The 14346-nt window shown below is 41.7% G+C and overlaps 1 protein-coding gene across 1 annotated transcript; it reads right to left on the bottom strand.

The window, feature by feature from the left end:
- Positions 1-387: 387 nt before the first annotated feature.
- Positions 388-10457, bottom strand: nek9 (NIMA related kinase 9). Its single transcript, XM_029730213.1, has 23 exons — positions 9829-10457; positions 8948-9125; positions 8678-8733; positions 8453-8523; positions 8184-8289; positions 7350-7481; positions 7093-7203; positions 6824-6888; positions 6637-6687; positions 6354-6546; positions 6098-6242; positions 5788-5988; positions 5580-5626; positions 5237-5398; positions 5010-5118; positions 4655-4816; positions 3656-3823; positions 3503-3562; positions 3184-3368; positions 2922-3083; positions 2731-2835; positions 2496-2549; positions 388-2348 (listed from the first exon to the last, which is right to left on the bottom strand). Exons 1-23 carry the CDS (start codon positions 10009-10011, stop codon positions 2175-2177), a joined length of 2880 nt encoding a protein of 959 aa, XP_029586073.1. The 5' UTR covers positions 10012-10457; the 3' UTR covers positions 388-2174.
- Positions 10458-14346: the final 3889 nt, after the last annotated feature.

Raw genomic sequence — 14346 nt, 5'->3', positions numbered from 1 at the left:
TCGGACAAACACTCCAAACAGCCTATCCGACCGCTCAGAGGCGTCCGCATGGTCCTGTATCACATTCCAATGCTAACACTGGGGGGGACAAAAATGCAACTTCAGAATGTGGGGACGACGACATTTTCCCCCCATCCCAAGTTGCGCCCCATGTTTTTAGTTTGCATTCATTATTTTTCACACTGCCTTTGAAAGTGGGGGGAACTACAGTAAACTTGTAACTATTTAAATGTCATGCCTAATTGTAAATACTAGAAATACAGTGTCTGACACTGCCTAACAAAATTAATGACAGTATGCAAAAGGGTTCAAATTAAATGAATAAAAAACGTTTTTTTTTTGCTTTGTCTGCAGTGTTTGGTTCAACATTGAATTCATTAGACCAAAATGGTTTGTGTGTTTTATTTTTACATGAAGCATAAAACAAAGGTTCCTCTGTGAATGGTGGAAAGTCAGACAACTGTAACATCTTACACCCACTCAATTGCATAGGGTCAGATAAGCCATTGGCAAAATGGATTGCAAAAATAAACACAGTATAGGCATAATATCAACATCAAACAAAATGTATAAAATGCATATCCTATTCTAAAGGCACATTTTGTTTTATATTTTGTGCACAATTCATCACAACACAATCTTTGGTTTAAAGAGTATGCAAAAGCACTAGGGAATAGGGACATCTTTTTATCTTGCATGGACAAAGAAACTTCCACCAGTGTTGTACTGTATCAATTAACTGCACACTAACCAAAAGAGTTGCAAGCTTATAAGCCGTTGGTAAAGGACACTTAAAAACTTACACACACACACCACCCAGAGTAAAGAAATACACCAAATCTGAATATTACACTTTTCACAAATAGTGTAAAAATAATGATTAAATGAATACTCAAAAACAGGAAAAATGTAATAGAAAAAAACACAGTATTACCATGAAGTTTACGAAAACAAGCTTTTCTCAAATTCTACGACTTGAACTGTTCTCATGACATTAAGTATTACAGAAGGAAGATTGCAATTTGATGGTTTATTTCCTCCACTTTAAATACTAGTTCAAACAAATTCAAGGTTATCATCTTAAGGCAATAAAAAGACAAGTGATTGTATATAATGAATCAGTAGTTTGAAAAGTGAACCTCACATTTCACATGCCATTTTTGCAGATACAGTATAGCAAGCTGTTCATGAAAGACACAACATTGTAAATACTTAAATGTTAAAACTAAACACATCTTTGGTAAATTTAATATAAAATATACTATATCTGGTATAGCTTTCTTAGGCTCTATTTGATATGCCTTTTAGTTAGTATTTAGTATTTTGTTAAGAACAGCATCACATATGAAGAACATTGGTAGGTTATCAAAAATAGGGCTCAGGGCTTTCCAGAGGAATGAGCAAAAAAAGCAGTACTTTAAATTCACATTGGTTTTAATAACCACAAGAAATAACTGCAAGATAAAACAGGAGGATATATATATCAAAAACAATGGAAGAACACCAAAACGATCTTCTCTCTACAGTAAGCTGTGCCCACTTGTGATCATCAATTAAAATGTGGGACAAAACGCAATCCTAGACCTCAGTTGACAGTGGTCAGTCAGTGACAACATCATCATTACTACCAAAGTATTTACTCATATTTCACATTAGCCTACATAACACTGCAAGAAGTTGGTTGCTTAATGTTGAATGAAGCCAAGATGTCAATCTGTCTGTGTCCAGATCACTGCAGATCAGTTTCTGTAGGCCTTTTCCTGTCACCATCACTTAATTATAGCTTACAACATGGAAGTGTTCATACGGGGTATCTCTCATGTATATTTATACAACGTTATCATGCAGATTGGATTATATCGAAGAAATATGATGTAACGCAATGTGAAAAGAAGCGAGACCTCTCTTGCAAGTGGATGAGGTCAGTGGGCATCCATTAATCAGCTAGCTGTTCCTAGTTAAGGAGAACACAATTGACTCTCAGACTATTCATCCCTTTTGTAATTTCTTAAACCTACTTCTCCCTGCCGTTCACCAATGGAACTGGCTTCCTAACATATTCCTCTTCTCAATATGGCCTAGCCACTCCATCTACAGGACCTGTTTGGATGGACTTAACTGCACAGAGCCACCCCCACTCATTGCATAGTATAGCACAGATTCAGGATTTTTTCTCACGGATTTGCCCCATCAGATCTGTCCCCGTCATGATTGGAGGCTCCTCCCTGTCCCTCCACAGGCCTGTGACCGGATTGGTGGTTGCAGTTATTTTCAGTTCCTGCCTCTCGCAGGGTCAGACGGTTGATTGCTGTCCAGAGTCTCTCGTTCTCTTTGAGCTGATCACTGAACTGTTATCATAGAGAACAACACTTGATAACACGTATCTGTCTGCATAGCAATGGAGTTGAGCGGTTTTACAGAATAGGGACTCGAGTCGGTGTTACTACACAACTTTGCTCACAGGTGCTAGACAGTCTGTAGTGAGTAACGCTTACCTGCTTCTGTAACAACTGGATGGTTGCCTCTTGACGATTGACTGTCTCTCGCAACTGTAAAAGAAAATAGCAACTGTAACAGCACAAGACTGCACCAGACAGTAGTCTGTGAACATATCGCAGCTGCTCGTGTTTGTTCTGTGTTTCTCTGTAGTTGTTGCGATATGTTCACAGACTACTGTCTGGTGCAGTCTTGGGCTGTTACAATGTGTGTAAGGGCTTATCTTGCACATACCTGTGCTACCTCACTGCTTCCTCTGCAGCAAGTTGGCGCCTCCCCTTTCTTACAGGCTCCTGCCTCCTCAAACCCGTTGACCCTGTCACAGCCCATACGAGCAGTCTAAAGAAACAACACTTGGTTAGGTTGAGGCATTGGCATGGGGATGTAGTCAAGTATCGAGGATCCAGACATGCGGTGGTCATTACCGGGAGCTCTTTCTCAGTGGCGGCAGCAGCGGCTGCAGCCTTCAGCTCCTGCAGCTCCTCGTAAGGCAGTGTGATGCTCTCGGGGAAAGAAGGAGCCACTGGGCCAGGCATGGAGCCTCTGAAATCCTCTGGCATCGGGATGAACTCTGCATCCTGTAGTTCCTGTTAGGGAGGATGGACAGGGAGGGACACAAACAACATTCAGTGGCCATAACCCTCTCTGTTTTGGCTTTCATTATGCTTTGTGGTTTTGATTCCAAACCTTGCGCAGCCAGAAGGGGCAGGAGCTGTCGCCGGTCTGGTTGGTTAAAGACATCATGGAGGTCTCGATGCGTCGCTCGTCTGTGTCAGCCTCCTTAGTGCCCCCCAGGCCCCCTTCACGCAGCCCTGTCTCTGAGCCTGGCTCACTCTCCAGATCCACAGTTGTGGTAGAGGCTTGGCCTAGCCCTTAGTGTGCACCGACAAACACCAGGACACACCACATGGTCAGTACATTACCACACTGGTATCAAACTTTGTACATGTTCAGATTGTGAATGTAATGATAATGTAACCAGAGAGACCATGGCCATCTTACTTACCACAGCCAATTGAAAGTCCACTGCTGTTTGAGCGTATAGTTTTAGAGTTGAGAACCTTTTCTGAAACAGAGAACAGAATCAATCAATCTCAACAGTATTTTTCAACAAATGATTAGCTGGTGTTAGAACAGAAGTAAGTGGCTAGTGGCTAACCCATGATGAGAATGGTGTGCCAGCCGCGACAGGAGAGGTCTGGTACATGGTGGAGGGAGCCGAAAATGGGTCGTGGTAAAGCAGGGCAAACCTCCGAGCCAAAGCCCTTGTCAGCGGGCATTCCCAGGCGTCCGTTTCCTGCGTTTCCCCAGGCAAAGATCTGATTGTCTGAAAGGATCAGAGAGAAATAATCTATTGGTCCACAGATAATTAGCCAATATCCTTCCAGCACCTGAAACAGGAATCCTGTTCCTGAGGTGCAACCAGTATTCTCCATCATTTTGAGTCCTACTCATGTCGGTCAGAGGACTCCCAGCTAACAGAATAAAGCAAGGAAATTATGTGCATTCGGAAAGTATTCAGACCACTTGACTTTTTCCACATTTTGTTACAGCCTTATTCTAAAATGGATAAAAGTATTTTTTTTTCAAATCAATCTACACACAATACCCCAAAATGACAACGCAAAAACAGGTTTTTAGACATTTTTTCAAATGTATTAAAAAGAAAAAACAGATACCTTATTTACATAAGTATTTAGACCCTTTGCTATGAGACTCGAAAATTGAGCTCAGGTGCATCCTGTTCCCATTGATCATCCTTGTGATGTTTCTACAACTTGATTGGAGTCCATCTGTGGTAAATTCAATTGATTGGACATGAGTTGAAAATGTACACACCTGTCTATATAAGGTCCCACAGTTGACAGTGCATGTCAGAGCGAAAACCAAGACATGAGGTCGAAGGAATTGTCCGCAGAGCTCCGAGACAAGATTGTGGGTCTGAATACTTACATTATTTGTATACATTTGTCAAAATGTCTTTGTCATTATGGAGTATTGTGTGTAGATTGATGAGGGGAAAAACTATTTGATCCATTTTAGAATAAGGCTGTAAAGTAACAAAATGTGGAAAAAGTCAATGCACTGTACACAGTCAACAGTATATGACAACAACATGCTGCAACAGAGAATGTTCAAGTTTAGTTGTGTTTCTGACCCTTCGTGGCTGCGATGGTGAAGCCATCTCCACAAGACACTTTGCTGACCACCTTCCCCCCGAAAGACCCCAACAGCAGCTGGACACCCTGGTGCTTCTTGAAGTCCTTTACACCCAGCTGACCGTACTTGTTGCACCCAAAGGTCATCAGCCGCCCACGTTCTGCAATGTCAGAGTTCAGTCAGAACCATGTTTTGATATAAAAATCAATATACTTCCCACCTAGCTATCTGAAGATGAATGCACTAACTGTAAGTCGCTCTGGATAAGAGCGTCAGCTAAATGACTAAAATGTTTAAAAATATATAATAATTGGGGGCTCAAAGAAAGAGACAGGAGAGTCTGGTCGCTGTACCGTCAATGGCAGCTGTGTGAGTCTTCCCAGCTGAAATGACTTGGATCTTATACCTGGCCAGCTGCTTGACCAGAGTGAGTGTGGTGGTGTATGGTATCCCCTGGTAGGCCTGACATTGGAAAAGGAGGAAAACTTAAATTCTTCACCATTACTGGTGTTATTCCTTATTTTAAAGGAATGAGAAGAGCCTGTGAGTGGATCTTGGGATGAGGAATGTGGTGCTGTACCTCTCCAGGAAGGTTTTTGAGGCCAGAGACTCCCAGGTTCAGACCCAGCTTGTTCAGATCGTTGTTCCCACAGGCCAGGACTTTGCCAGACTCTGTCAAGAAAAAGGTTCCGTCAAGGCCACAGGACACAGATGAGATAATGGCTCCTTTGGGGATCTCCACCTGTGAATGCCAGACAATACACAACATTATGCTGCCTACTGATTTAAATGGTGGACTCAAACACATTTCCATTCATTTGTCTCGACAATAAAATTGAGACGTCATTGCCCCTTTCTCCATAAGCATATTTACAGGATATGTGTTCAAGCTCTCTGCTGAAAAAGAAAGGGCAGGATCTTACTTGCATGGGTGAGTTAAAGTCATCCTCACAGTCCAGGCCAAGACGCCCTGAGGAAAATAACTGAAATGAATTATGTTCCACATCATCATAGCGCCATCTACTGGCCAAGATAAGGGGGGACAACGGATAGGATATGGAGCTTGAGAGAGGCATGGTGGTAGACATGCAGTACTACCTTGTCGCTCAGTATCAACGCTCTGGTACATACCATGCTCTCCACAGCCCCAGGAGTAGATATCTCCACTGTGGGTCAGCACAACCACATGGTTGTCCCCACAGGACACCTGCCTGACAGGTCGCTCCTCAAAGAAGTCCAACAGCACGGGCTCTAGCACCTCCATGCCCTGCTCGTTCTCCACTCCAATACAGCCGTAGTAGTCAGAACCAAACATGTACATCTGGTCCTCATCTGAAACCAAACACATCAACAGCATGTCCTCAAACAAGACCAAATCGTATTGTATAGCACAGGGTTGCAAATTGCTGTCTGAATTGTTTCACTCAGACACACAACTCACCAGTGACACAGGCGGTGAAATCTGCTCCACACGCGACCTGACGGATGGCCTTTCCCTGGAGCCTCTCCACCTTGCGTGGCTGCCGGTACGAGGCCTGGTCTCCATGGCCCAGCTGGCCCACCATCTTGGCCCCACCTTGGACACTCTAAAATGGAAGCAGGACATCAAAGAGCACATGTTTAATCAACAAAAACAACTTTAAAGTTGTTGTAATGTATTTTCTGCCTTGGACTTAAAGGAACAGCATGGTACTCACAGCCCAAGTGTACAGCTCTTTCTCCACGGTAACCACAGCAAAGTGGGTCTCCCCTGCACAAACATGCTGGGCACCACTGCCTCCTTTAAAGGCATCCAGTTTCTGGGGTGTGAACTTCCCCCCTCCCCAGAAATACACCTCCCTAGAGCGTGTTGTCACTACAGCAACAGGGCTCTCAGTCACTGTGCTCAACCTATAGACAAGTCACAAAATAACTTAATTAAACAAAATCATCTTACAAATACCACATTTACATGATTAGGTGAGAATGTGTTCAACATACTTTGGTTTTTTCATTGCTGAGTTCAGCAAGGCAACTCTGTCCTCAAGCTCCCTGAAACAAAAAGAGGTTGTTTACACAATGAAAACAGCATTTTTGAAGATGTCTCTACACCTATTTGAACAATCACACCATCTTCTCAATCTTTCAGGCGTCCCACCAGATTCTCTCCCCAGTTCACCAGACTCACTGCTTGCAGCAGGAGATGATTGGCTGGTCCAGAATTTCCTCAGCCGTGGGTCTCTTTTCTGGATCCTGCAAATCAATGTATCTTACATTACATTACCATCCATCACACATCTTTCTGCATGTAGAAAATGTGTGGTAATATCTTACATCAACTGATTTCCTACATACAGTGTATGCTTTGGCTGATGCTAAATTCTATCGCACTGACGATGACAGCCATGAAAGACTGAAATGACAGTATACTGTACACATTGCTGACGGGTTCCTCACCTGATCTAAGCATTCGTACACCAGCTTGATCAGCGCCGAGGAATACACATCAGAGTTGACCTCCATGGTCCAGTTTCCCTGCACTATCTTCACACACAGGTTCAGCGGATTCTACATGGACACAAGCAGCAACAGACAACTGGAAATGCATTAAAGTGACATCAACAGAGCATAATCAGTCAATGCCATGTATTTAACATTAGAACAAATGATAATAGCATTAGACAATGGGGGTAAAGAATAAGCAGGGCACATACCGTAGCATCAAATGTTCTAGTCAGAGTTAAGACTTCAAAAATGACACAGCCCATAGCCCAGATGTCTGATTTGAAGTTGTACTTCACGCCTTGACACAGTTCAGGAGACATGTAGTATGGTGTTCCTACACACTAGATTTATACAGGAAAATGCACAAAAAAGTAACTTAGATGTTATCTATACCTTACACAAAATTAAATGTGAATATGCACAAAACACTTGCAAATAAAAATATCTTGAGTGAGTCCTAATCAAAGAATGACAAAACTATGGGTATGAAAAACCATGGATTCTAAAAGGGTATTGTAACGAAAGCAATTTATATTCAAAGCAGCAGACATGCGCAGCCTCATAATATACTCTATGACACATGCTCTAGCTATCCATATGGGCCGTCGTCAGAAAATAATGGCACTGCTCAAGGTCACAACAGACAATTAGATGCACACTCGCTGCTGCCAATTCTGACGACTGCCTCCATCACACAGAAGTCATGTCCCTGTGGCAGAGTGAACGTCCATGGATGAAGCTGTCTACAGATACAGCAGGCTTCGGTACACTCAGGGAGAGACATGTAGACCATGCCCACAAAGGGACAGAACAGCCACACTGCTCTCAGGACTTGATTTGGTTGAGTGCTCAGTCTGCCCACCAAATCTGTTAACTGAATTTGATCAGCATACACTCTGTAATAGCTCTGTAATACGCTCTGTAGTAACTATAATGGCTGTGAGTTCGTTTTCTGCAGCTCTATGTAACTGAGATCTGCTTGGTTAACGTAAAACAGACCAGAAAAGCGCAGCTTTCCAGGTTAATACTTCAATGTAACTTACAGTCTCAGCCATGGCAAACTGTGAGTCAAGCTTCTTAGCCAGCCCGTAATCACCCAACTTAATAAGGTTGGTTTTAGTTAGGAAGATATTCAGCGTCTTGATATCCCTTCAGGAGAAGAATAAAATAGGTCAGAAAATAAAATAGTGACCAGATCAAACAATGAGAACTGTTGTATTAATAACCAACCCAGCTTACATACAATACACATAATCAAAGCATATTGTAGCACAATAAACGAGTAAAGCCCGGACACAACCCTGGTATTTACCGGTGCAGGATACCAGCCTTATGAATGTGAGCCACTGCAGAGGCGACTTGGTACAGGTACCATATGACAACCTGGGAGTATTTAAGATGTTTAAGATATTAAAAACTGGTGGGGAAAAGATTGAGTTAAATGTTCACCATTGTTCCTAACTAGGGCCAAGTCAGAGCCATTATGTGTCCTTAGGTACAATACATTCTTACAACATGTTGGGTTTCATTTTCATACCTCCTCAGTGAAGAGTTTCCCCTTCTGTTGGTTGATTTTATCATAAAGATTTCCTCCTGAAATTGAAAAGACAGTTGTTTTTTTCTATTGTTACTGTAAATGCCAGACAATTGGAGCAATCATATTTCAGTTGAGCCAATATCAATATCCTTATCCTATCACACAAAGTATTATGTTGAATAAAGACACTTAATAATACATCTTTAATATCCCAAAAGTATTTCATACAAATACACTAACTCCAAGTGATAAGATGCTGCCATATCTCACCATTGCAGTATTCAAGCTCAATGAGCAGAGTGTCCTTGTCCATGAAATGGTTGAAGTAGGCTATGATGTTGTTGTGCTGTAGGATGGAGAGGATGCTGATCTCATTTGTGACATCCTTACGCTCTTTATCTGAGAGGCAGTTCAAGTCCACCTCCTTCCACACCACCAGAGAGTTATCCTGTGGATCGATAGACAGGGAACAGACAGAGAACGGTCAGTACGAGATCAGAAAGACTTTCACTGTGAAGGCTAAAACAAACAGCGCTCTGAGAGACCTCAGGCAGCACAACTTTACTGCAATGGCCTCCTCAAAGTTAAACAAAATGAACTGTATTCCTTTTATTTTTCTATTGTGCTACTGCTAATAGAAAATGTGATAGGATAAAAATAAGATAATAATAACAGATGCTAAAACAGGGTATATCCCTAATAATGTACTATACATGATGTAGGCTCTAATCAAACAAACTATTATTTCAGCAAGTAAACTAAAAGGTTTAACCTTTACAAAAGGTTGTCGATTTCCTGCTGTTTTCACATAAATACAAACCATGCTTTGACTTAAACATTGCTCTAGTTGTGCAAAGTTATGGGGATAATAGCAGTTTTGTCAAATGGCTTGAAAATGTAATAAATCTTGCTCTCATGCAAGCATTTCCCACTGGGGTATGAAAACTAAAGTAGACTGTCTCAGAGGCTTCTTGCCATGTTTGGTGAGAGATTCACACAGCATGCAGGGGAAGCTATTGTAGATCACTAATAAACAGGCCTAATTGGTCTTAACAAAACAGTGTGTGTGTGTGTGTGTGTGGCAGTGACATACACTAGCATATTCCTGTGATCTCTCCAAGAATTGTAGAAATAGATCTTGACCTGCTTACCTCTGTTCGTCTGTATAAGGTTGCTTCGCCAAATGCCCCTCTTCCAAGGATACGGATTGGAATGTAATGTAACTTTTCTTCTTCGCCGCTGTATACTGACGTTGATCGCCCACTGGCGACAGATTCACTCCCAGAATCTGAATATAGCGAGGCGTAATGCCTTTCGTAGTCTTCAAGTGACATTTTGAGTATATGTAAAGCTCGTCAACTATTTACAAATTAATTTCGTAAACAAACTCGTAAAATATATTTCCTTAAAATCCAATTTGGGGGAGTAGAATTCCAGCTAGGAATAGGCTAGGCTGCTGCACAGAATATTAAACTGCAGCAATAGCGTGCAACAGAGTTGCAATAGTGTTGTTGATATGCTAGCTACAGTTACCAAGTTACCAGGAAATCTTTTGGCCTAGTCTCCTTCGAAACCTTTGGACGTTAACGTTAATGCGCAGTATTTCAATAACCATCTCTCCTGATCTGATACTCGTTACTAAGTTGTCTACTGTCTGCAGTTTACCCACTTTACTAACTTTACATTTAGGAAGCTGACAGTACCGCACACTAGACTGTGCCACAGCGCAATAAGGAGTCCATCTTTTCCATGTCCATGCATAGGCAAAGATGGAGAGGCGAAGCGAGAGGCTCAACTCCGCCCAAAATCTGTCCGCACAAGAATACAGCGATAAGCAGACCAAGTCGGGATTTTTTTAATGGAAGTCTATGAGAGTGTCGAATTTATTAAAAAAAAATGTAATTGCTAATTTACTACGAGAGTCTTATTTGATCGAATATAAGTTTCGTAATGTTTAGGTTGTTACAAATGTACTGATATAAGTGGACGCACGTGCCATCCAGTAACTTTGATAAAAATATATTTTATATCGGTGTTGTCTCTGTCGTTCACGTGCGTATCTCCCCTCTCATTGGCTAGAATGTTCACGCTTGAGCTCACCCCCTTCCGCCTGCCGTCCGCCTTTGCGAACATGTATTTGTATTGTCAGAGCGGTTAGTTGACTCTCTTGACAATATGATATGTTCTCTTTGACATAGGCTAGTACCCGGAAACACTCAAGTTAGTTATGCTGCGTTCATAATATGGTAATGGGTGAAAGTAAGGCGGGACGGTCCTGTATGGCGTCCCAGCAAAATAAATAGTGGGGGTACGCGGTTACGGTAAATCGAGCCTATCACAACATGCCCAAAAATCTATAGGCTACACCATTATTTAACATTACGACATTTCTAGGCCCATTCAAAATGTGCGAATTGACTCGAAACCAGGTGGTGGTATATGCAACAAATTGTGTCGCGGTTTGAGGAGCACACTTATATTTTGACAAGGCAGAGATATTTGGCTGAGACGCTCGCGGACAAGGCGGAGATGAGTGCGTGGACAACAGAGGATGCATCAATTCAGGCTACAAGAGTAGGCCTAATGACAATCATAGAATGTTATTACAATACACGTAGGTCTTTTGTAACAGATATGTCTTTCCATTCATCAGTGCACTGTTGGGGTTTGGATGCTGATATTACTTTGTGAGTGGACGAATGTGCGCGGGGGGCCTATAGGAGCGCATTTGTTAAGTGATTGTTTGACAATCAGACATAAACATAATGACTGGTTGTGTTTATGCCACATTAAAAGGCATAGGCGGCGTGTCCATAAGGCTAAGGGAAGCTTTCCCTAAAGTAAATGTAATTACATTGGCAAAAGTATATAGCCTAATTGGCTTACTCCTGTCTATAGATAAATAAATAAAATCCTTAAAAATAGGCTACTGCACCAGAAAGTATGATTTGGCCACAGAGGATCATTAGCTTCATAAACCAAAAAAAACGGGATTTTTTACAAATCGCATAGCCCACAGTCGGAGGGACTGTGGGCTATGCGAGCTGCAAATACCAAATAATAGATGATTGTTGAGTTGCGACTGTCAGTGAAAAGCAAACAGACCCAGCCGGGCATATTGCAAAATATTAAAAACACAATCGCGGGAAAACTGTTTGGAAAGCAAATGGCTAAGATTTTACAATAAAAAGACTAAGAGATGACAATGAAAAGATTCCAATCTGTCTTTTAGTTTTCAAAATTATTAATTTAATTGAGGGAACAGTATGGGCACCAGCGGAGAACTTCGGCCATATCCCCATATTCACTTTGTCATTGGGTCAATGCCACAATAATAATTTCCTCTTCCAGGTGATGGACTTCATATTGTATTTGTGTCTCCACTTTTCGTAGGCCAATTATACATGGATCAGACAACATCGTTTTTATTGATCTGTTTGTTGTCAACAGAGTAGGCTACCCTGTATTTTTGGTAGTATAAAAAAAATGCGTGCGTGCACTTGGGTGTCCAGTACCGTAAGAATTTCAATCTACTTTAACCCCTGAATGTGATAAATAGGACCTTTCCACTCAGTTATGAATGCATCATTACACTAAATTTATGCTGTGTTCATAACCAAGTAGGAAGGTAGTATCTACCAAATATGACTGGAAAAATCCACTTGAAAGCCCCTCCAACACATTACTATAATGGGAAATTTGTCTATCATCTAGGTGGCAGTGTGCACCCTTTCAGTTTGTTTGCCAACTCACCAAAGTAGTAGAAGAAGAAAATGGACTACTTCAAAATGGAGATGGCCTCAATGGTGCTGCCAGTGCACAAAATGTGATTCATTCTAAAGAGTAGGCCCAGAGAAAGTTACACAGAGTGCTCAATAGCCTTCACCAACAAGAGATAGAATTCAAGCAACAGACAACCAGCAACGATAACTTTCAGTAGCCGATTAAGAGCCTTCGCAAGGAGAAGACACAACTGCAGTCCCAAATATCTTCACTTGGTGAGATAACTTTGTGTGAGACACCCTACTTAGGATTTGATCTATTGACTAGTTAACAAACATTGTCTTCACAGAGGAAAGCTCTGGCCTATGTTTGCCAAGATGGGATCTGCTAAACTCTGGGGAGAGGCGAGAAAAGACTGTTTAAGTCATGGAGCTCACCTGGTTCTAGTAGCTAGCTGGGAGAAGCAGGTAAGACATGGGCCATCATTTAAAACTGAGGTGAAAGACCAGGTGAGCGTGAGAGAGAGGTTGAGGGGTGGGGTGTTGAAGTGTTGCTGTATCTGGAAGCGTGACGTTTATTGTCATATTTTGTGCATTGTAAGTGAGTACAGTTCCAAACTGGCATTATTCATAATTTAACCAACCTTGTTCAACAGCTTGTTTCTGCATCTCTCTCTCTCTCTCTAAGTACAGTACCAGTCAACAGTTTGGATACACCTACTTATTCAAGGGATTTTCTTGACAAATGGAACCATGTAGTAAACAAAAAAGTGTTAAACAAATCAAAATATATTTTAGATTCTTCAAAGTAGCCACCCTTTGCCTCAATTGGTTTGAGGTCAAGTGATTGTGGAGGCCAGGTCATCTGATGCAGCACTCCATCACTCTCCTTCTTTGTCAAATAGCCCTTACACAGCCTGGAGGTGTGTTTTGGGTCATTGTCCTGTTGAAAAACAAATGATAGTCCCACTAAGTGCGGTTGGAACCAAAAATCAGAACAAAGGACAGATTTCCACCGGTCTAATGTCCATTGCTCATGTTTCTTGGCCCAAGCAAGTCTCTTCTTATTATTTGTGTCCTTTAGTAGTAGTTTCTTTGCAGCAATTCGACCATGAAGGCCTAATTCACGCAGTCTCCTCTGAACAGTTGATGTTGAGATATGTCTGTTACTTGAACTCTGTGAGGTGCAATCTGGGTTGCAGTTAATTGCCGATTTCTGAGACTGGTAACTTTAATGTACTTATTCTATTTAGCACCTCAGATCATACATTTTGGAGAAATGTCCTCTGGTCTGATGAAACAAAAATAGAACTGTTTGGCCATAATGACCATCGTTATGTTTGGAGGAAAAAAGGACGCTTGCAAGCCGAAAAACACCATCCCAACCGTGAACACGGGGGTGGCAGCATCATGTTGTAGGGGTGCTTTGCTCTAGGAGGGACTGGTGCACTTCACAAAATAGATGGCATCATGAGGATGGAAAATTATGTGGATATATTGAAGCAACATCTCAAGACATCAGTCAGGAAGTTAAAGCTTGGTCGCAAATAGGCAATGACCCCAAGCATAGTTCCGAAGTTGTGGCAAAATGGCTTAAGGACAACAAAGTCAAGGTATTGGAGTGGCCATCACAAAGCCCTGACCTCAATCCTATAGAAAATTTGTGGGCTGAACCGATAAAACTTATGCGTGCAAGGAGGACTACAAACCTGACTCAGTTACACCAGCTCTGTCAGGAGGAATGGGTCAAAATTCACCCAACTTATTGTGGGAAGCATGTGGAAGGCTACCCGAAACATTTGACCCAAGTTAAACAATTTAAAGGCAATGCACCAAATACTAATTGAGTGTATGTAAACTTCTGACCCACTGGGAATGTGATGAAAGAAATAAAAGCAGAAATAAATAATTCTCTATACTATTATTCTGACATTTCATATTCTTAAA

The sequence above is a fragment of the Salmo trutta genome, chromosome 33 (assembly GCF_901001165.1).
Source record: "Salmo trutta chromosome 33, fSalTru1.1, whole genome shotgun sequence".
NCBI lineage: Eukaryota > Metazoa > Chordata > Actinopteri > Salmoniformes > Salmonidae > Salmo > Salmo trutta.
Note: the sequence above shows the minus strand (reverse complement) of the source record. Positions and strands in the feature narration are given on the sequence as shown.